At 45.0% G+C, this 20,911-nt stretch overlaps 1 protein-coding gene across 1 annotated transcript in view; it reads right to left on the bottom strand.

Annotated features, from left to right (window-relative positions):
- Positions 1–321: 321 nt before the first annotated feature.
- The window catches only part of pigo (phosphatidylinositol glycan anchor biosynthesis, class O), a 21,063-nt gene continuing 473 nt past the window's right edge, over positions 322–20,911 (bottom strand). The window contains exons 2-9 of the mRNA XM_042331886.1: positions 19,133–19,256; positions 15,413–15,572; positions 10,166–10,342; positions 7,750–9,346; positions 4,675–4,878; positions 3,489–3,676; positions 2,001–2,071; positions 322–1,639 (exon numbers count right to left, since the gene is read on the bottom strand). Coding sequence (XP_042187820.1) covers positions 1,510–1,639; positions 2,001–2,071; positions 3,489–3,676; positions 4,675–4,878; positions 7,750–9,346; positions 10,166–10,342; positions 15,413–15,572; positions 19,133–19,256 — 2,651 coding nt within the window. The 3' untranslated portion in view covers positions 322–1,509. The remainder of the gene's footprint in view (positions 1,640–2,000; positions 2,072–3,488; positions 3,677–4,674; positions 4,879–7,749; positions 9,347–10,165; positions 10,343–15,412; positions 15,573–19,132; positions 19,257–20,911) is intronic.

The following is a 20,911-nucleotide window of genomic DNA, read 5'->3' as shown; positions in this document are numbered from 1 at the left end:
AGATTCTACCCACGTGAAAACGACGTTAAAGATCCGTGTGAAATGAGCTACATCAAATGTAAGGATTAGTCCCTTAATGAAAAAGCAAGATAGATTAGTTCAGATTTAGAAGTGTCTGTTTTGCTTGGCTTCACCCTTTCTCTCCTCATCGCCACCCTCCCCCCACAAAACCAACACAAGAAAAAAAATGGGAGAGAGCCATTCCTCACAAACCCCGTTCTCACGTACTTCCAAATAACAAAAGAGGAATTACATAACCTCAAATGAACATGACCGATTTTAAACCTTTTTTCCTCCAGGAATAAACACAGGCATCTGTAGTGAACATTTATTTTTGGATTTTAAAAAAATTATAAAAATAAGCAATCTCATATAACAGAATTCTAAAGCAAGAGATTGAAGTTGAAATTTGCAAAGAAATAGATAAAAGTATTTGTACATCACTGAACTAATAAAACAGCTTTACATATCATTATCTACACATTGTTCAGGTACTCATTGGGTTACAGGGAAAACATTTTATACTGTTTGATACACCAACACTAAATCCTTAAATCAATGCAACTATCCCCAATTAATCCTTTCTAATCAATTATTGGCTTATCATTGTGTTCATAAACCGTTTGCTAATCAAAGAATCAAGCAAGACTACCTTTCAAGAGGATAGGAAATGAAATCCAAGCTATAGTAACTTCATTGCAGATTCTTTATTTATCCTTCTGCACGCAGGTATGTACACTTGGTTTAGCTGTGCCTTCCTGTTATAACAGTTTTGATTGCCAGATAGAATTCCTCCAATATATATTTATCATCTACAGTCCCAGTCATTTGTAACAGTCACGCTAAAAGCTGTCAGTGTACTTGCATATTAAAATTTCTGCGTAAAAAATGGCATGAATTTCTAATTAAATCAGTTTGATATGTTGTAATAGGAAGGTGGTACTCGAGAAAAAACTACAGACTTTAAACTCTTTGCATTCCATGTAATGGAAACAGTTTTAAATTAATTTACAGGAAATACAAAATATACAAATTAAAGCGATAAAATTGTTTTAAATTTCTCCTCTTGAATATTCATATAAAGGATTTTGATATATAAAAGCAGCAGACCAACACAGTGGAAAGCCCAACATGCGATGCGCTGAAACCATTTATGGTAATTCAGAAGTTAAAAGCAAGCTCCCCAAATACTCACTTTCACTTCATAAGTACAAAAAACTTGTGTAATTTTTGTAAACGGGAAACGGTCAAAAAGTTGGAATATTCCTTCACAGTGGTTTAAACCTCTTCTTCACGAGTGTGTTTAATGGAACTTAGTATTGTTTCACTGGGCATACAAGGCAATATAGTGAACTGTGCTTCCTTTACAGCAACTCCTGATGTCCAGCGGAGGTAGAATTCCACAGGGTATGGTCTGTATTTTACAGTATTTACTTCAGTTGGCAATTCTCACACTGTAACCATCTCCAGCAGTCTTTGCTACGTTGCTGTTTGATAGCAATGTTAACACTACCTTGACTGCTTTAAAATGAGCTCCTTAAACCAGTTGCTGACGACAACATCCACACGCATCATGAAGGAAAATGTGATAAGAAGAAACACACTCATCACAACAAAGCTCAAAGCATCAAAAAGAAACCTGGGAAGAAAGGGGAGAAAAAAGTTATATCACAGACTTGTAAACAAATCAGGAAAAAAATTATTTTGTGCACAACTACACAAGAGGGACAGATGATATTACACACTAGTTAAAGGAAAAGGAAAGGCTAGGGAGAGTATGTTATATTCAACTTCTCAAAATGATACAGTTCTAAAGATATTTTCTAACTTCAATAAAGTATCCTTGAGTTTCATAGTGCATGGTAACCTGTCTCTTTACCACTTTCCTAACCCCCCACCTGAGTATCTCCATTTATTTCAACAGAAACTATTTACATTAAAATAAATATTTTACTTTATTATTTATTGCTATTAGATACGGTTAATGATGGATTACGTACTTTGGTGCAAAGATTTTCCACACCATTAAGTGCCTCCTCAGCATAGCAGCAGCACACACAGATGCAAGAAGCTGTGGAAAAAGGAAAAGTAGCCTTATCCATTTTTCTTCAATCTCAGACCAGTGAAAAGCTGAGTTAGAAAACATTTTAAAAACTCAATTGTAAATTATTCTGTTTATAGAGGAAAACATTTTAAGTCATCTTTATTGCTAAAATCTCTTTCCAGTTAGGAAATATTGAAATCCACATTTAATACTTGTGAAACATTTAAAAGTTAGCTACGATTTCCAATACACATTTAATACTGTGTTCAAGGTTCCACAGTAGGAAAATATTCCCAATACAAATTTAATATCTTGTGCCAATTTCTCAAATTTGTTTACAAAACATTTGGAGTGGTAATAAAAATGTATTTATTATTTAACCATTAACTTTAAGTATTTAACTATTCTCATTTGCTGCCCTTACTTTGAGGCTACGACCGTTTGTTCATCAAGGTTACAAACCTCACTGCTACAATCCATTCCTCATTCATAGGAATATAAGAATCGCGAGAGGAAAAACTCAAGTTCCATCCAGTTCACTGTCCATTATCCTGGCAGTCGCATGCACATATCCTGTTCCAAATCCCTTCCCCAATCCCTTTCCCTTCTTTTGGTGAATTTACATGTCCATAAGATGAACTAGCTTCCAGCACGCAAAAAGAAACTGAACACCTGACATTCTAGCTCACTGGTAGTCTATGGGCAAAGGCAATTCCCAGTGTGGTATTGACATCCAGATCAACAGGTTGTAGGTTTGAATGTCAATCTGTGCTGAGGTCTATAACAGGTACTATAACAGGCCTCAGGACTTCCTTGGACAAAGGAAGGTGTTGGAAAGGAAAAAAACAGAATTCTACTCCCGATTGCTATCAAGTGACCCCATGCAAGTAGGCACTAAGCATGTGTTGGGTGGGGGCAAGATCATCTGCCATACCTTCCATAGTCAAATATTCTGTCAACACTCATTTTCTGGGCTAACACATTAAGAAATTTCCCACATTAGGTGGGAAAGGCATTGAAGGGCAGTGTTGGCCTCAGAACTGGCAATCACAAAGTGTCATGGCCTTCAGCAGAGAAGACGAGAAAAAGGGCAAGGTGATTGAGGGCATGCGACATTTCAGCACTTAATAGTAATAATAATGCTTTGCATTTGATATAGCGCTTTTCAAGTCTTCTAGACGTCCCAAAGCGCTTCACAGAATATACTGTAAAGTGAATTGACTGTGTATTTGTGGGCAAACGCGGCAGCCAATTGCGCACAGCAATGTCCCACAAACAGTCGTAGATTGAAAATGACCAATTTATTATTGTTTTTTGTTTTGGAGGGATTATTAATGACCCTTGGGGAAATTCAGTATTCACTCCTGACACAACACAATTAATGTATCTCATGGATTTAAAAATGTAAGTGATTTAATTTCTAACAGATGGGAATTCAAGGTACCTGCACACCGTAGACAAACAAGTATCTCATTCCCAGTTGCAGTAAAGCAACAGAAAACTTGTGGGGATTTTCTCGCAGCCGCATCTCCATCATCTGGTCCTCCTCTACCGATTCCTGTCCAAGTTTCTTGTTTTTTGAACTCTGCACTTCACGAATAAATGGCCACAGCAGCAGCAAGGGACATCCAACTACCTCAAGAATAGAACTGAAAAGTCAGCCAAAGGTTGCAATGCACCTGTGAACACTGACACATTTGCTGTGTTTTTACAACTAGCCAGGCGGAATAAAATAGAAGAAAGGAAGAAAGGGAACGCTCACACTGTAAGGTAGAAAAGAAATAAATAAAGGTAATATAAAGGCAATAAATTATCTGCAGGTTCATGGGCTTGTAACTAAAAGGTAAGAGACAATGTTCTTCTCTCTTTGTGTCCACCATTCTGTCTCTCTTTGTGAAACCCCGATTATTAGGGGAGAATGTTATCGAAAATCTTAAGTTATAAATTCACAATAAAATATACAAATATACATTAAGCTTAATATAAATGTGGGATTTAAACCAGACGTTGCAATGCCAATTACATCCCTGGGTTGCAATTGAAAATGCGGGATTCACGAACAAATATTGATCATAAAAGCTGTTTTCCTTTCCGAGGACAAGAAAATATCCAAACTCAAAACACCTGCCACAATGGCAAACCAGAAGTCAGTTTTACTGCAGGCGTTTTGCTGTTTCCCGCCCGAACAAGGCTCAATAAGTCAGACATGAAAGTCAGAAAGTAGAACACTGGTCACAAATAGCTTCTGCTGTGTTTGAGATTACAACATATTTCTATTCCACACACTATACATCAGTGATTCCTACAATTTCAACTTCAAAGGAGAAGTCAAATTAGTGCAAAAATATCCAGTTTGTGAATGAAGCATTTTAGACCCCAATATGCTGAGCCACGTCTCAGCATTTCTTAATGGTTGCTTGAAATGTTGCAGTGAATTATGAGCTTATATGCAAATATGCATATGCAAAAACATTATCCAAAAATCAGGTTGCTGATGGCAGATCCAACATTGTGTGAATATCACTTCTCTTAGCTCATATTACAATACATTTATTTCAATTCGATAAAATGTTTGCAAAACAATGTATCCAAATTTGTTGTGGGCACTTTTCAAGCAATAAAGTAATTACCTGCAAACAAAATATGAGAAGCAAATGTGTTCATTCCCACCATGAGTGCTGGCAATATGTTGGAGGTGTGTCCTTCACTGAATCCAACAAAAGCAGCATTCCAGTGGATCGCTGGGAACGTTGGTTGGTGGCCGGTTGCGTAAAAGAACTGTGTAGCTGAAAAAGCCCAGGCTGTAACTGCATACCAAGGAACAGTAAAATATCCTGAAAAAGAGAAAAAAAAACAAGAGATAGATGAATCAGTACTGAATTACACATTGTGAGAAAACGATGCTTAGCAGAATTCCCTGCTGCCAACTAAATCACAATGAATAATATTCGCTGCGAAAAGCAGCTACTCAGCAATCTACCACAGCAATGCACATATCAGCAAATGTTTTGTACTTCTGCACTACAAAGATCAGACTGCACAAAGCTGAGAGCCTCACATTTAACAATATATTGTACATGCAATTCAACCAAGTCTTCGGTGGTTATTGATAACATTCAGTAAATTTACTCCAAAAAAATGCAGCCCATTATTTCCTGTGAAAATGAAGGACACTCTGAAGGTGAGTGTAAAGTAATGCTGCAAAGTATTTAATCACAAAAAAGAATTAATTTTCAGGTGTCAGCCTGTCTCATTTGATATCAATCTTGCCCCGTGAGTCAGGTTATAGATTCAAACCCCAAACTCAATCTGGACACGCTCCAATACAGTACTGGGGCAGTATTGATGGTGGTACTGGACTTCGAATGAGATGCTAAATTGAGGTCTTGTCTACATGTTAAAGCTCACAATACACTCTCTCAACAACACCCCAGATAAAATTGGTCATTTACTTCCCAAATGTCAGTTTGTTGGCATTGTTACGCGCAAATTGGTTGCCTAGTTTTGCCTATACTTTACAGTAAGTCCTTGAAGCTCTATGGCATGAATGGCTTTATAATCAAATGGAATGATTATTATTGCTACTATAATACTCTTAATATTCAATCCTGGCTGAGTTCAGATGAGATTAACACTAAATGGAGATAAACAATCCAGATTGTTGGGTGACCTCACAGCATTTTCTAACATTTAGAGATCCCTTAACTTCTGAATGAAACTTCAAACCTGGAATCAGGGAGTTTGAATCTATGCCTTATCTGATATTCACACCAGTTTCCATCAAATTGATTAGTTTCCTTACAGACTGCTGGATGGAGGAGGGCTCCATCTCTTCATTTAGAGAAAGGCTTTTGAGGCCATAACATGAACCCAATAGTCGAGCCAATCCATTCTTTGACCTTCAGAATATCCCCTATTATTATCATTATTATCATCCCGTCTACAGCAGGAAATGGACAGGAAGATGAAAACATCACTGAAGAATTCAAGGGGAAATATAATTATGGGGGGTTGGAAGAAGACAAAATGGAAAGAGGACTGGAATGTCATAGTACACACCTTATTGTGGGGCTAATCTGAGGGTGTTAACGATAATTACTTCACATGCACCAAAAAACAAGCATTTCCTTTCAAAACATTTTTAAAAGAAACATATTTTTCTCCTTTATTTTAGAATCTGGCCCACCAGATTATGTTTCTGACCATAACTAAATTTATTTTGCAGTACTGTAGTAGAGGTATAATAATAATTCTTGCATTAATATAGCGCCTTATCACATCTTCGAGACATCTCAAAGCACTTCACAGTGTATACTGTAAAGTGAATTAACTGTATACTTTTGTGGGCGAAACACGGCAGCCAATTGCGCATAGCAGTGTCTCACAAACTGTCGTGGTAAAGGGATAATAGCGACAGAGTGCGGCATTGGGATTCAAAGACCTGCCAAGGTCTAATAAGCTGGTGGAACAGGCTCAATAAATGGCTTCCTCCTGCTCCTGTTCTCCTATGCAAAGTACACAATGCACTGTCATCTGCTGTCAGAGTATCTTCTAGAATTCAAGAGTATCCACTGCCTACACCAGAAAGCTGCTGGTGTACGAAGAATTTCTAAAAATTCTTATGTATTAAACAATTTATTTGGTTAGTCGGCCATAAAGCTTGGCCACCACTGGGCTAGTCGATAAGCTCAAAGTTCCAAGGTGGTCTTGAACCCACAATCTTCACTCAGAGGCAAGTATGTTACTAGCTGAGACAGGCTGACACACAGGAATATCGAATAGTTAACAAAGATTTTGATTGATTCTAAGTTTTACCTAGTTTTATCTCAAAGAAATGTTGTGGCTTTGCTGTGATGCCTTCCCCCATGATAACACTCATTGTTTCAACTCACACAATATGGAGTTAAAACGTAACATGGTGACGTGGTAACTATCAATTAAACCAGTGTTCTGGGAAGTGCTAGTCAACTGCTGTGCTCTGTAGTTGGCAACAGCAATAGTAGCCACTGATACATTGAGGCTGGCTTTCGGCCAAACCATTCTGCTGAAATCCAGCAAATTTTCACACCACACTTTTCACTCTAAAGACTGGCCATTCTGACACGTTAGTCAATAACAGCTGGTGCCAATAGAACTGAACTCCAGCAGGCATTTGTGCTTTAAAAACAGGCTCTTTGGTCCAATAAAACCTTCCTGTTTCTAAAAATTCTTATATATTCAACAAATTTTGATTGCCTTCAAAAGCACAATCACAGCACTTTACAGTATATCTTGTGAAGCGCTTTGAGACATCCTCCAGATGGGAAAGACCTATATCAAATGTAAGCATTAATATTATTATTTCTTTCTCTTTGATCGTGCCTTCAGCTCCCCTCTCGACTCTCTACCCCCTCCTCACTCCCTCCCTTCCCTCACCCTGACCATTTCCCCCCTGCTCGGGTCCTGACCCAACTGTCCAGCGCCTTGGGACATCCTCCCGACGTGAAAGGCGCTCTATAAATGGAATCTTCTTGTTGTTGTTATTAATAAACACAAGATTTGCACAATCAGGGATATATTTAGTTCTAACATGAAATGCAAAAGTATTTGTGAGTGAAAGGCCTTTGATTCACGCACAACAAATAAAACATCTATAATATCCTCACAAAATTATCACATGGTTAACAAGTATCTTTTAAAGTTAGATCCTGCGGACTGCAACGTACCCAAGTTACTGGCCGCCACTGAAAGGTTCCTCGCTGTCCCATGTATTTCAAGGAAAGAAAATCCCTCCAAGAACAGCAGTAGGAATGCAAGTGCCATTCTCTCATTGTGCAGCATTATCAGCAACAGCGTCAACAGAGTGAGCACTGTGAGGAGGGCAGCAGAGTACACTGTCCCTAAGCCGTAAGCGGTCACTGTTGGCTTCTCATCGTAGTTGCCACTAAAATGAACGTTCATCGATTGCTGCATTTTACGGTATATCTGTGGGATTACATGCAGGGAGTCATCTTCCACTCTAGAAGAACCTTTGTATGAAGTAATGAGAGTTTCATCAGACTGCCTGCTGTCCTTCACAAACACAGTGATCGGGTTCCACAGGACTATTAGGAAGCCCGTCACAACCAGTCCACAAACAATACCTGGAACCACCACTACAATCTCCTTTATCAGATCTTGGAGCTTAACGGAAGTTTCTTCTGGAGCAGCATTCACAGCCCAAAAGCCGCACAAGCAAAGTACAATAAGTGGGAAGCCCAAACGGACAAACAACACGAGTAGATGGGAGCTGTTGAGGTTTCCATAATGAAGGAACCATTTTCGTATGAGGTAGACCAGGATTGCAAGTGACGATATAGATAGGATATAATGGAAATTCCTTTCTTGACTGTACTTTAAACTGGACAAAGGTTTGAGGAAAGGGGAGGGCTCACAGTTCATTAGCTCTTCACGACAGTTATAAAAGCTCTTGGAGAAGATAACACAGAGAAAGAAGGCAACCAGGAACCCAAGTAAGTAAAAACATTCTCGCCTACAGGAAACTGACGCAGGGTTTTTCTGAGTCTCTGGCACAAATGGTGTGTTCAGGCTAGGATTTGTAAATTTACCCTCCCATTTAAGCTTCACTACTGTAAAAGTCACAATAGATTTCAAAAGGAATGACACAACTTGTCCCTCAGTTACTACAAAGCTATTGGAGAACATAGCTGTGCACCTCAGGAGCAGAATTCCTAAGGCTCCTGAGAGTTTTGACCAACTTTTCCATTTCTGTTGAGTCGGAGAATTGGAAATTTGGGTCAGTTTATTTGAAATGTGATTGTTAGATCTCCAGAGGTGCCAATGGAAGCCCAGGTGTGACCCGGCAGCGATCCAGCAACATATTATCAGAGGGTTCACCACTGTGCCAGATAGCAGCCCCCAGAGACAAAACATCAATCCTGAGGCCAGGCCCCAGATTACTGGATACAAAAGCAGCTCTTTGTATAAGGTTTTGAATATTGAAGCGATTTCAGATATGAGGAAACATTGCAGGCACGCAGCGGCTAGAAGTGCAACACCAAACAGCATGTGTGAGACATTAAATCGTGCCCATGATTCTTGGCACATTTCCCTGGTCGCCTTTAAGTACCACTGCAGGACAGATGACAGCTTCTGAAACCTTAAAAGATCTTGTTCGAGGGTAGTGTTTTCAGAAGGTCCCAGCCCTGTTATCAGGTTATTATATTCAGCCATCGCCTTGGAAAATAATGCCTTTAGCTGTTCCAGCTTTTCCACTGGGAGATCTTTGGCAACGTGAGAATAGGATTCCAAAAACCTGTTCACCTGCAAAACAAATACCTAAAGGTAAAATGTCACCCCTCATTTCATGAAAACACTACAGTACTAAAAACGATCAGAAGAATTTTTTTTCCATTCAGCCGAAGATCCTGCACTTCACACTATGAATGATCTTGTGGACGATAGAGATCACTGAATATAGTATTGAAAATGGGGTGTGAAGGGAATAGCTGTTGATCATACATAAATGTTTCTATTGACTTGGATTTGTAATTGTTTTCTTGGTTGAAAGGTTTTCTTTTCAAGATGAGTTTTTTTTTGCATCTTCCTCACGTCTACTCATGCTGTGCACCTTCCTCAGTTGAACGGACAGACTGGAAACCAGATTCAAACAAATGCCAATCTCCAAAGGCCCACAGGAAGTACTCAAACTCAGCCTAATATGACAATCTCTTAATCCTTTCCCCTGTTTAATGTCTCTTTAAGATTGCACAGTCAAACTCAGGGACTCACTGTGTCATCTCTCATTGGTTATAGAATAGCATACAGATTTCCAACATATAATATAAAATACTTGCATATCAAATACAAGGATTATTATTATAAGAAAATACAGCCTAATTTAGTCAATCTAAGTTCTAAACCAATTATGTCTGAGACTAAAACAAGTAGCCATAAATTTTACCAAATGATCTGAATCTATTTCTTCATGCGTTAAAGACTTTAGACACATTGAAACAATCCTCCAGATAAAATAGGTCATTCACTTCATTTCCTAGTGGATCCTGTGAAGCACTTTGAGACATCCTTCTGACATGATAAGGCACTAAATCAAATGCAAGGATATTATTATTGTTACTTTACCTGTATTGCATTAATTTGAAGTGCTTTAGCCAGTTTATGATGATTTATGCCATGTGGTATTGCTCCAGCAGTAAACATGTCTGCCATCACCATGCCAATATTACTGTATGGAATGGGAACACCAAGCAAAAGAGCCAGAGTTGGTACCATGTCGATCTGAGAGACAACTTCTGGGTCCTGATTGCACAACATTTTAGCAGCGGACAGAAACAAAGAAAATTAATTCTTAAATTACATTAAAAAGATTTTTCAAATGCAAATATTAGAATCAACTATGAACTTTGGAAGTGATTATTTGCAACAAAACCAAATAGAAACTTTTTGTAGCATAACATTTAATCCTATGTTGAAATACATTACACTTTGAAATGCGATCATGTCAACGAGTTATTTGCTTCTGATGAAAAGGCTGACTTGTGCTATTCTTGGATAAATGCAGCAAGTAATTCCACTGTACAACAGGAGCACTCCCATAAATAACATGTTTAGAATGCTCTCCTCCCAGGGAAACATCACAACACACGTTTGCTTTTTTTAAATTGTTTGGAAGTCAATAATCAGAACTAAAGGTCAACCAATACATGCTCAAACATAGTTATATTGGTTGAATCTTCTTGTGAATACAGTGAAGCTTTATTATCTGGCAAAGGTTGGGAGGGGGAGGAATCCATAAAATCCCAACTCATGTGATAATAAGGCCAAGATGAGCAGCTGGCTGACCTCCATTCAAAAAAAACAGCCAACTTCCAGGTCATCAGGTCCCAACCAACATCATTTCCTGTGTGCTGGGCATGGTTGAAGCAAGAAGTGATATCATCAATTATATGCAAGTTTTTTTTTAAAAAACGCACTGAAAGCTAAAATGGCCAACTTCCAGATCATTGAGGTCTTCGCCAAAGTCACTTCCTGTGCACGTACTTGAGCAAAGGCAGAAGTCATCCATTTTAACGTAAACTGCACGTCTGCGGCAATTTGGGTCAACACAGAACTGTATCATAATTGAATCAGCGCTATAAAAGCCCTTCTCCCTCCCTGACCCCAGCTCGGGTCTGAAATGCTGTATGCTGTCCAGTGCCTTGGGACGTCCTCCCGACGTGAAAGGCGCTATACAAATGTATAGCGCCTTTCACTAGGGGATAAAGTGCATCACTAAGCCACACAGACTGGACACTAGCAAATTCATCCTGGGCAGCATGTTACAACTGGCCTCAACAACAACAACAACAACAACAAGATTCCATTTATAGAGCGCCTTTCACGTCAGGAGGACGTCCCAAGGCGCTGCACAGTTGGGTCATGACCCGAGCAGGGGGGAAATGGTCAGGGTGAGGGGAGGGAAGGGAGGGAGAGAGGAGGGGGAAATGGTCAGGGGAGGGGAGGGAGCGAGGAGGGGGAAATGGTCAGGGTGAGGGGAGGGAAGGGAGGGAGCGAGGAGGAGGAAGAGAGTCGAGAGGGGAGCTGAAGGCACGGTCAAAGAGAAAGGTTTTGAGACCGGCCTTGAAGGAGGAAAGGGAGGAAGCAAGGCGAAGGCACTGGGGGATGGAGTTCCAGAGCCTCGGGGCTGAGAGGCTGAAGGCCCGACCACCGATAGTAGGGCGGTTGGGGCGGGGGACGTGGAGCAGACCGGAGCCAGAGGAACGGAGGGTACGGGCAGGTAGGTAGGGGGATAGTAGGTTGGAGAGGTAGGAGGGAGCAAGGCCGTGAATGGCCTTGTAGGTGAGGATGAGGATCTTGAAATCAATCCTCTGGGGGATGGGGAGCCAGTGGAGGCGAGCGAGGGTGGGAGTGATGTGGTCCCGAAGCCTGGTGCGGGACAGTACACGAGCTGCAGAGTTCTGAATGACCTGCAGCTTGTGGAGGGAGGTGCCGGGAAGGCCGGCGAGGAGAGAGTTCCCATAGTCCAGCCTTGAGGTGACAAAGGCGTGAACCAGGGTTTCAGCAGCGTGAGGGGTGAGGTAGTGCCGTAATCTGGCGATATTCCGGAGGTGATGGAAGGCGGTGCCAGTTGTGGTGCGGATGTGAGGGAGAAAGGACAGCTCAGGGTCGAACAAAACGCCGAGGTTCCTGACTGGCTTTGAGAGGTGGAGAGTGCAGCCTTGGATGCTGATGGTGTCAGCGCCTGAGGTGCGGAGGCGCTGACGTGAGCCAATCAGGAGGGCCTCGGTTTTTCGCACGTTGAGCTGAAGAAAGTTGTCTCTCGTCCAGGACTCGATGTCGGACAGGCAGGCTGTCAGGACATCGGTGGTCGTGGAGTTGAGAGTAGAGGAGGAAAGGTAGAGTTGGGTGTCATCCGCATACATGTGGAAGTTAACCCCATGTTTGCGGATGATGTCACCAAGGGGGAGCATATAGAGGGTGAAGAGGAGGGGACCGAGGACAGAGCCCTGAGGGACACCACATGAGACAGTACGGGGGGTGGAGGAGAAGCCATTCGTTGAGACGAAGTGAAGACGGTGGGAAAGGTAAGAGCTAAACCATTCAAGGACAGTGCCTTGAAGGTTGAGGTGGGAGGACAAGCGGTGGAGTAGGATAGCGTGGTCGACCGTATCGAATGCTGCCGATAGGTCGAGGAGGACGAGGAGACAGAGGGAGCCCTGGTCACAGATGGTCAGGATATCATTGGTGACCTTGACCAGGGCAGTTTCTGTGCTATGAGCAGCACGGAAACCTGACTGAAGGGGTTCAAAAAGAGAATGGGTGGAGAGGAAAGAGCGCAGTTGGGAGGCGACAACTCTTTCCAAGACCTTGGAGAGAAAGGGGAGGTTGGAGATGGGCCGGTAGCTTGATAGCTGCGACGCATCAAGGGAGGGTTTTTTCAGGGTGGGCGTGATGATGGCAGTTTTTAATGGAATGGGGACAGAGCCAGAGGAGAGGGACAGGTTTATGATGTCAGTGATGTGTGGGGCAAGAAAGTGGAGCTGGGAGATAAGGAGTGGAGTGGGGATGGGGTCAAGGGAGCAGGTGGTTGGTTTTAGGGATAGGATGAGTTCAGTGACAGAGGGTGGGGAAACGGGTACGAAGGTGTGTAGGGGAGGATGGGTAGGAGTCGGAGTGTGGGAGGGAAGGGGTGGGTGGTGGGTGGAAGTTGGAGGGGAAGTGACCGCGGAGCGGATTCCCTTGATCTTGGATTCAAGGAAATCCAGCATCTCCTCGCAGTGAAGGTTGGAGGAGATGACCTGCGCGGGGTGGCGGGGGGACGGAGGAGTCGGGATGTGGTGGAAAACAGTAGCCTGGGGTTGTTCTTCGCCTCCAGGATTATCCTGGAGTAGAAGGACGACTTGGCCGAGGCTAGAGTGGAGCGGTAAATTTTGAGGAGGTCCAGCCAGATTTGTCGGTGGACCGTTAAGCCGGATTTGACAAAGGTGCGCTCAGCAGCCCGCACCTGGCATTTCAGTGAGCGGAGGTGGGTGGAGCGGGAGTAGGAGACAGTGCGGGAAGTGATGGGGGCAAGAGTATCGAGTGTGGAGGAGAGGATATTGTGGAGGAGGGAGAGAGGAGAAGAGGGGTCGGTGAGGGTTGAAGGCCAGAGGGAGAGGAGTTCAGAGGACTCCAAGGCATCGGTTAGGGATTGTGGGGGTAACTTCTTCCAAGGGCGGTAGAAGATGGTGGTGGGTCTGGTGGAGGTGGGGAGGGGGGTGGAGGTGGTGAAGGAGATGAAGTAGTGGTCGGAGATGGCCTTGTCGGTAATAGTGACATCCGAGACACTGAGGCCCCGGGTGATCACCAAATCGAGTGGGTGGCCGTGACTGTGAGTGGGGGAGTTTATGTGTAGGGAAAGGTTGAGTGAGGAGAGCAGGGAAGAGAAGTCTGTGGAGATGGAGCAGGAGGGGGTGAAGTGTAGGTTAAAGTCGCCCAGGATGATGAGGCGATCAGAGGAGAGGCAAAGAGATGTGAGGAGTGTTGAAATGTCAGAGATGAAGGTGGGAGAGGTTTTAGGGGGCCGGTAGAGGAGGAGGATTTTAAGGGAGAGGAATGAGGGGTGGGAGAGGGTGAGGTGCTCGAAGGAGGGGAAAGAGCCAGAGGAGTAGGGGGATAGGGCAAGTGGTGTCCTTGAGATAAGGGCAACACCACCGCCACGGCGGTTGGGGCGGGGGATGTGGTGGGAGGTGTAGCCGGGTGGCGTGGCCTCCGTGAGGGGAAGTGTCGCCTGGGGTGAGCCACGTTTCTGTCAAGGCCATGATATCAACGTTCTCATCAAGGATGAGATCGTTGATGACCAGGGTCTTGTTGCAGAGGGAGCGGACATTTTGCAGTCCGATGTGGAGGGAGCGGTTGACAGAAGGGTGTGTGGGAGGGGAGGGGGGTCCAGGTTGTGAGGGCAGGGGTGGGGGAGATGGGGATGAGGGAGGAGAGGTTGACTCCCCGGGTCTGTGCCCGGGGTGGCTGGCGAGAGTGTGGGGATGGGGCAGTCGGTGTGGCTGCTGCTGGACAGCCAACGCCGAGTGCCGCGGTGAGTGCGGCGGAGGATTCCAGACTGGAACAGAGGGAGGTTGTGGGAGGGTCAAGTGGGGATAGAAGACGAGAGGGACGGAGAGAGAGGAGGAGAGAGCGGGAGAGATGGAGAGGGGGGAGGGTTTGGGGGGAGAGAGGAGGGGGCGGGAGGGAGGGGTGAGGGGGCTCGGGTCAAAGCGGCAGCCATAGTGCGCACGCGGGGACCGGGAGCGAGCGGTCAGGTGGATGGCATTATCCCGCAGATTGGGGCATCGAACCCAACAGGACCATAGTGGGCTCTGATGTGAGCCCTGGGGGGGGGGGGCGCAGAGGTTTTTTTTTTTTTTTTTTTTTGTGCGCGCGCACTCACCTGAAAACTAATCTATGACGTCGCAGTTCCCCGCTCCGCCCCCACCCTCCCTCCCCTCCCTAGCTGCACTCGCTCCGGCGTCGAGTTTAAGTACCTGGGTCAGTAGGCCCAGGCTCCTCCCCGCGCTGTCCTGCCGCCGCTCCCCGACTCTCCTCAACCTCTACTCCGCCCACACACACACCAAGTTACTGTGTCTAAGTTTTATCCACGTGTTCACAAGTGACTGAAATTACGTTGAAAGAACTTTTATTACTTTTGTTATAAAGTTCTACACATATAACTGCATAGAGTGAAATTGAATGAAGGAAAAGAGTATTCCTAACAACAACTTGCATTGTTGTTGCATCCGAAGAACAAATTAAGAATACATGTTATGTGACAAAGCTACAGAAACCATACAGCACGAGAATGAGATGAAGTAAAACATTCATTAGAGAAATACCTACCCTTGGTAACGCCGACATGAACAGTGGCAGTGGGCTGTAAATAAATAATGCTGCATTGACTTCCGCCTCACTTTCACCTCCATGATCGCCAGTGCTCGTCATCCCATGATCCCCCAGAACCACCAACAGTGTATCATTTTGCACCCGGTCAATCACTGACCTAAGACCAAGATACACACAATGACTTGTTACAGCAAAAAAAAAGGAATTTTACAGCTGAATTGACGACTGCAAATACGTCCACAAAATAGTACACACAAGGAAAACCCTAATTATATGTGATGTTCTCATCTTTGGACATTCATTCATAAGATAAACACTGGAGGAGAATCAATCTTTCCAATATATTTCCCTTCATTTACTTAAAACATTGTCATTTTTTTACACTGTTTTAGATTAAATGAAGCATTACACTGGCAAGGCTTCTCCAAATGTTTACAGTCAGAAACCTCAAACTTGGGAGGTCTCTGGTCCTCCTGAAGTGAAAGGCATTTCAGAAATGTAAATTTGTATTTTATGGTATTCAATAAAGTTCATTAACAACAACAACAACAAAATTACGTTTGTATAGCGCCTTTCACAATGGGAGGACATCCCAAGGCGCTGGACAATCAGTGTTTTGGACCCGAGCTGGGGGTCGGGATTGGGGAGGGTAGAGACCAGGGGGTGAAGGAGGGTGATCGAAGGCACAGTCAAAGTAGAGGGTCTTGAGATGGGTCTTGAAGGAGGCAAGAGAGAGGGTGAGGCTATGGGATGGAGTTCCAGAGGGTGGGGGCAGAGTGGCTGAAGGCTCGCCTGCCAATTGTGGGGCGGGTGAGGTGGGGGAAGTGAAGAAGGCCGGAGCCTGCTGAGCGGAGGGTGCAGGCAGATTGGTGGGGGTTAGGTCGCAGAGGAGAGGGGAGCAAGGCTTTGAAGCTGAGGACCAGGATCTTGAACTGTATCCTCTGTGTGATGGGAAGTCAGTGGAGTCGGGCGAGGATGTGAGTGGTAGGGTCGTGGAGCCTGGTGCGGGAGAGTGCAGAGTTCTGCATGATCTGCAGCCTTTGGAGGGAGGAGTTAGGGAAGACGACAAGCAATGAGTTTGCATAGTCGAGACCGGATGTTATGAATGCGTGTATGAGGTTTTCGGCGGCCTGCGGCAGACAGTGTCGGAGCCAGGCGATGTCGCAGAGGTGAGGGAAGGCAGAATGGAATCATGGCACGGATGTGGGGTAGAAAGGATAGTTGAGAGTCAAGCAAGACACCAAGGTTCCGGACTGGCTTAGTAGGATGGAGTGTGCATCCGTGGATGGTGATGCTGTCAGCGCCTGAGATGTAGAGACGGTCTTGTTGATATTTAATTGAAGAAAGTTACCTCTCATCCAGGACTTGATGTCTGACGGACAATCTGTCAGGACAGCAATGGTCCTGACGTCAAGGGCGAAGGCAAAGAGATAGAGTTGGGTGTGATCCGTATACATGTGGAAATTGACCCCGTGTTTGCGGATGATGTCACCAAGAGAGAGCATATAGATAGCAAAGAGGAGGAGCCCTGAGGAATGCTGCATGAGACGGTGTAGGGGCTAGAGGAGAAACCGTCTGTGGAGATGATTAAGTGACGAGTGAATAGTTACAGAATTGCTTTCCAGGAAAGCACCAAGTATAAATGTACAAGTGGGATTGCAAGTGGAAAAAGTGGAACATTAAAAGCCCAGATGGGATACCAGATTATACACACAGGTGGATTGAATGTAAAAGTAAAGGCTTTTAAGACCCCACACCAGGCTTTTAAGACCTCTGAGAGCTTATCACCACCACCCTTGCTTGGATCCTCTGGCTCCCCATCCATTAGCAGATCAAGAGTTCAAGGTGTTCATTATCACCTTCAAAGTCTTGCCCCACCCTAACTTTGCAATCTCCCTCAACCACACTGACCACGCTAATTCATCAAACACTAGTCCGCTTCATGTCCCCACACTATCATCTCCACCCTCAGCGGACAGGCTTTCAGCCATTCTGCCTCGGCTCTCTGGCACTCCAACCCGAAGACACTCTGACTCGCTCCCTCCCCTTGTTCAAGGCCCATCTCACAAGTACCTTTTTGAGTGTGGTTTTCAGTCATCTTTCTCTTCTTCACTTGCCTCAGCTCACACCCTAGCTTGGGTCTCAAGAGAGCAATGTCAAGTGCTTTAAGATACCTTCCTGCAGTAAACTTGTGTTCCACCCATTCACTTTTCGAACCCCTTCAGTCAGGTTTCCGTGCTGCCCATAGCACAGAAACTGCCCTGGTCAAGGTCACCAATGATATCCTGACCATCTGTGACCAGGGCTCCCTCTGCCTCCTCGTCCTCCTCGACCTATCGGCAGCATTCGATACGGTCGACCACGCTATCCTACTCCACCGCTTGTCCTCCCACCTCAACCTTCAAGGCACTGTCCTTGAGTGGTTTAGGTCGTACCTTTCTCACCGTCTTCACTTTGTCTCGACGAATGGCTTCTCCTCCACCCCCCGTACTGTCTCATGTGGTGTCCCTCAGGGCTCTGTCCTCGGTCCCCTCCTCTTCACCCTCTATATGCTCCCCCTCGGTGACATCATCCGCAGACATGGAGTTAACTTCCACATGTATGCGGATGACACCCAACTCTACCTTTCCTCCTCTACTCTCAACTCCACGACCACCGATGTCCTGACAGCCTGCCTGTCCGACATCGAGTCCTGGACGAGAGACAACTTTCTTCAGCTCAACGTGCGAAAAACCGAGGCCCTCCTGATTGGCTCACGTCAGCGCCTCCGCACCTCAGGCGCCGACACCATCAGCATCCAAGGCTGCACTCTCCACCTCTCAAAGCCAGTCAGGAACCTCGGCGTTTTGTTCGACCCTGAGCTGTCCTTTCTCCCTCACATCCGCACCACAACTGGCACCGCCTTCCATCACCTCCGGAACATCGCCAGACTACGGCACTACCTCACCCCTCACGCTGCTGAAACCCTGGTCCACGCCTTTGTCACCTCAAGGCTGGACTATGGGAACTCTCTCCTCGCCGGCCTTCCCGGCACCTCCCTCCACAAGCTGCAGGTCATTCAGAACTCTGCAGCTCGTGTACTGTCCCGCACCAGGCTTCGGGACCACATCACTCCCACCCTCGCTCGCCTCCACTGGCTCCCCATCCCCCAGAGGATTGATTTCAAGATCCTCATCCTCACCTACAAGGCCATTCACGGCCTTGCTCCCTCCTACCTCTCCAACCTACTATCCCCCTACCTAACTGCCCGTACCCTCCGTCCCCCGCCCCAACCACCCTACCATCGGTGGTCGGGCCTTCAGCCTCTCAGCCCCAGGCTCTGGAACTCTATCCCCCAGTGCCTTCGCCTTGCTTCCTCCCTTTCCTCCTTCAAGGCCGGTCTCAAAACCTTTCTCTTTGACCGAGCCTTCAGCTCCCCTCTCGAATCTCTTCCCCTCCTCGCTCCCTCCCTTCCCTCCCCTCACCCTGACCATTTCCCCCTCCTCGCTCCCTCCCGTCCCTCCCCTCACCCTGACCATTTCCCCCCTGCTCGGGTCATGACCCAACTGTGCAGCGCCTTGGGACGTCCTCCTGACGTGAAAGGCGCTTTATAAATGGAATCTTGTTGTTGTTCTTGTGTTGTAGAGTAAGTACCAATGTGAATTTTTAATAACCTGTATGAAACGCATTACAATTCCTCCTCCAAACATTAACTGCAAATTCTGATGTCAAACGTACCTCAGCATCTCATTCATCTGGTTGAGCTTGTCCGCCATTGCAGGATGATCAGGTCCATATCTGTGGCCACAGTGGTCAACTCCCAGAAAGTGTGCAATGAGGACGTCCCAGTCACTGCTTTCCACTGCAAATAGCACAATATGAGTAATATTCAAAACGAGCTATAATACCAATAATAATTATCCTTATATTTGATATAGCACCTTTAATTCTAGGAGGACATCTCAAAGTGCTTCAAAGCATATAGAGTAAAGTGGAGTGACTGTGTGTTTTGTGGGTGAACACAGCAGCCAATTTGCACACAGCAATGTCCTACAATTAAGTGATTTTCCGATTTTACTGAGCGAATTCTTGGCCAGGATACTGGGAGAAACTCAGTACGTCTTTTCAAATAGAAAGGTTTTGCCAGGCCTATGGTCAAAAGCAAAGCTAAACAAGTGGAATATGTTGACAAGCATTATTTCTATTAAAAAGACTATTATATGTTTCTTTCTGTAATACCAACTACTGATTCTTCACACAAGGGCCCATTCTTCATATGAAAGCAGGACAGGGAACATAGTTGCACTATACTCCATAAAATAGCACAATCCATCTCCCTGGGCTCTCCCGCAGACTCTCCAAACCCATGCGCAATTTAAGCATCAGGTTCGATGCCAGCTTCCCTTTCTACCCCACATCCATTTCCTAACCAGGATCGCTTTTTTCCACCTCCGTCACATTGTCCAAAATCCAATTAATCCAAAACTGCACCGCCCGGATACTCACCTGCTCAACAATAATAATAATCCTTGCATTTGATATAGCGTCTTATCACGTCTTCGAGATGTGTCAAAACACTTCACAGAATATACTGTAAAGTGAATTGACTGTATATTTTGTGGCCAAAACGCATCAGCCAATTGTGCACAGCAGTGTCCCACAAACAGTTAAAACTCTGTACTCCCACCACACCAATTGTCGCTAGGCTCCACTGGCTCCCAATCACCGAACGGATCGATTTCAAGATCCTCTCACTTGTTTTTCCAATCACCTCCCGCCCTACCCGATCTGCTTACCCCCCACTGCCTCTGCTCAGCTGGCTCCAGTCTCCTGTTCGTCCCACGTCCCCTCTGCTCCACCACTGGTGGCCATGCTTTCACCCACTGGGTCCCGAAACTCTCCCTCTCTGAATGCCTCCTCCTTGCCCCCTCCCTCCTCACTTTCAAATCCTGCCTAAAGACCTTCCTTTTTGATCGTGCTTACGATCACCTCCCCCCTCCCTCTGGCTCGATGTCAGACTCTGCCATTATCAAATGCTCCGGGCACTACCCTGCATGAAGGGCGCTTATAAATGAAAGTTATTCTTGAGTAATTTGTTTCTTGTGATGTACGTGAAGGTGACACTAATGCCCCCAAATATCAGCAGACAACTTGTCAGACTCAACCTGCCAACTTTGCTCTTTTAATTCAACAATTAGTCCAATTTGTGGGAGTTTTAACAGGATTCTGAAATATCACACATGATAATCTCTTGGAGCACTGCAATATCACCACACACCAGACAGACAGATTTGTTGCCAAAACTCTTCACTTAGACAATGAGATGATTTAACGTCTGTGAAGTGATAAGCAGCTGTATCAGATGTAAGGATTATTTATTCATTATGTCTAATTATGGCAGAATAACATTCAAGCAGGGTTTGCCGGGTTGGTGTGAGAAACATCAGGGAACATATTTCCGATTCAGTATTTTGGGATCTCGCTATGAATCCCTGCAAATTAAGACCCCATTGTCAC

Source organism: Callorhinchus milii, unplaced genomic scaffold, assembly GCF_018977255.1.
Source record: "Callorhinchus milii isolate IMCB2004 unplaced genomic scaffold, IMCB_Cmil_1.0 Scaffold1, whole genome shotgun sequence".
Classification (NCBI taxonomy): Eukaryota; Metazoa; Chordata; class Chondrichthyes; order Chimaeriformes; family Callorhinchidae; genus Callorhinchus; species Callorhinchus milii.
The sequence above is the reverse complement of the archived record's forward strand: the minus strand, read 5'-3'. Positions and strand labels throughout refer to the sequence as shown.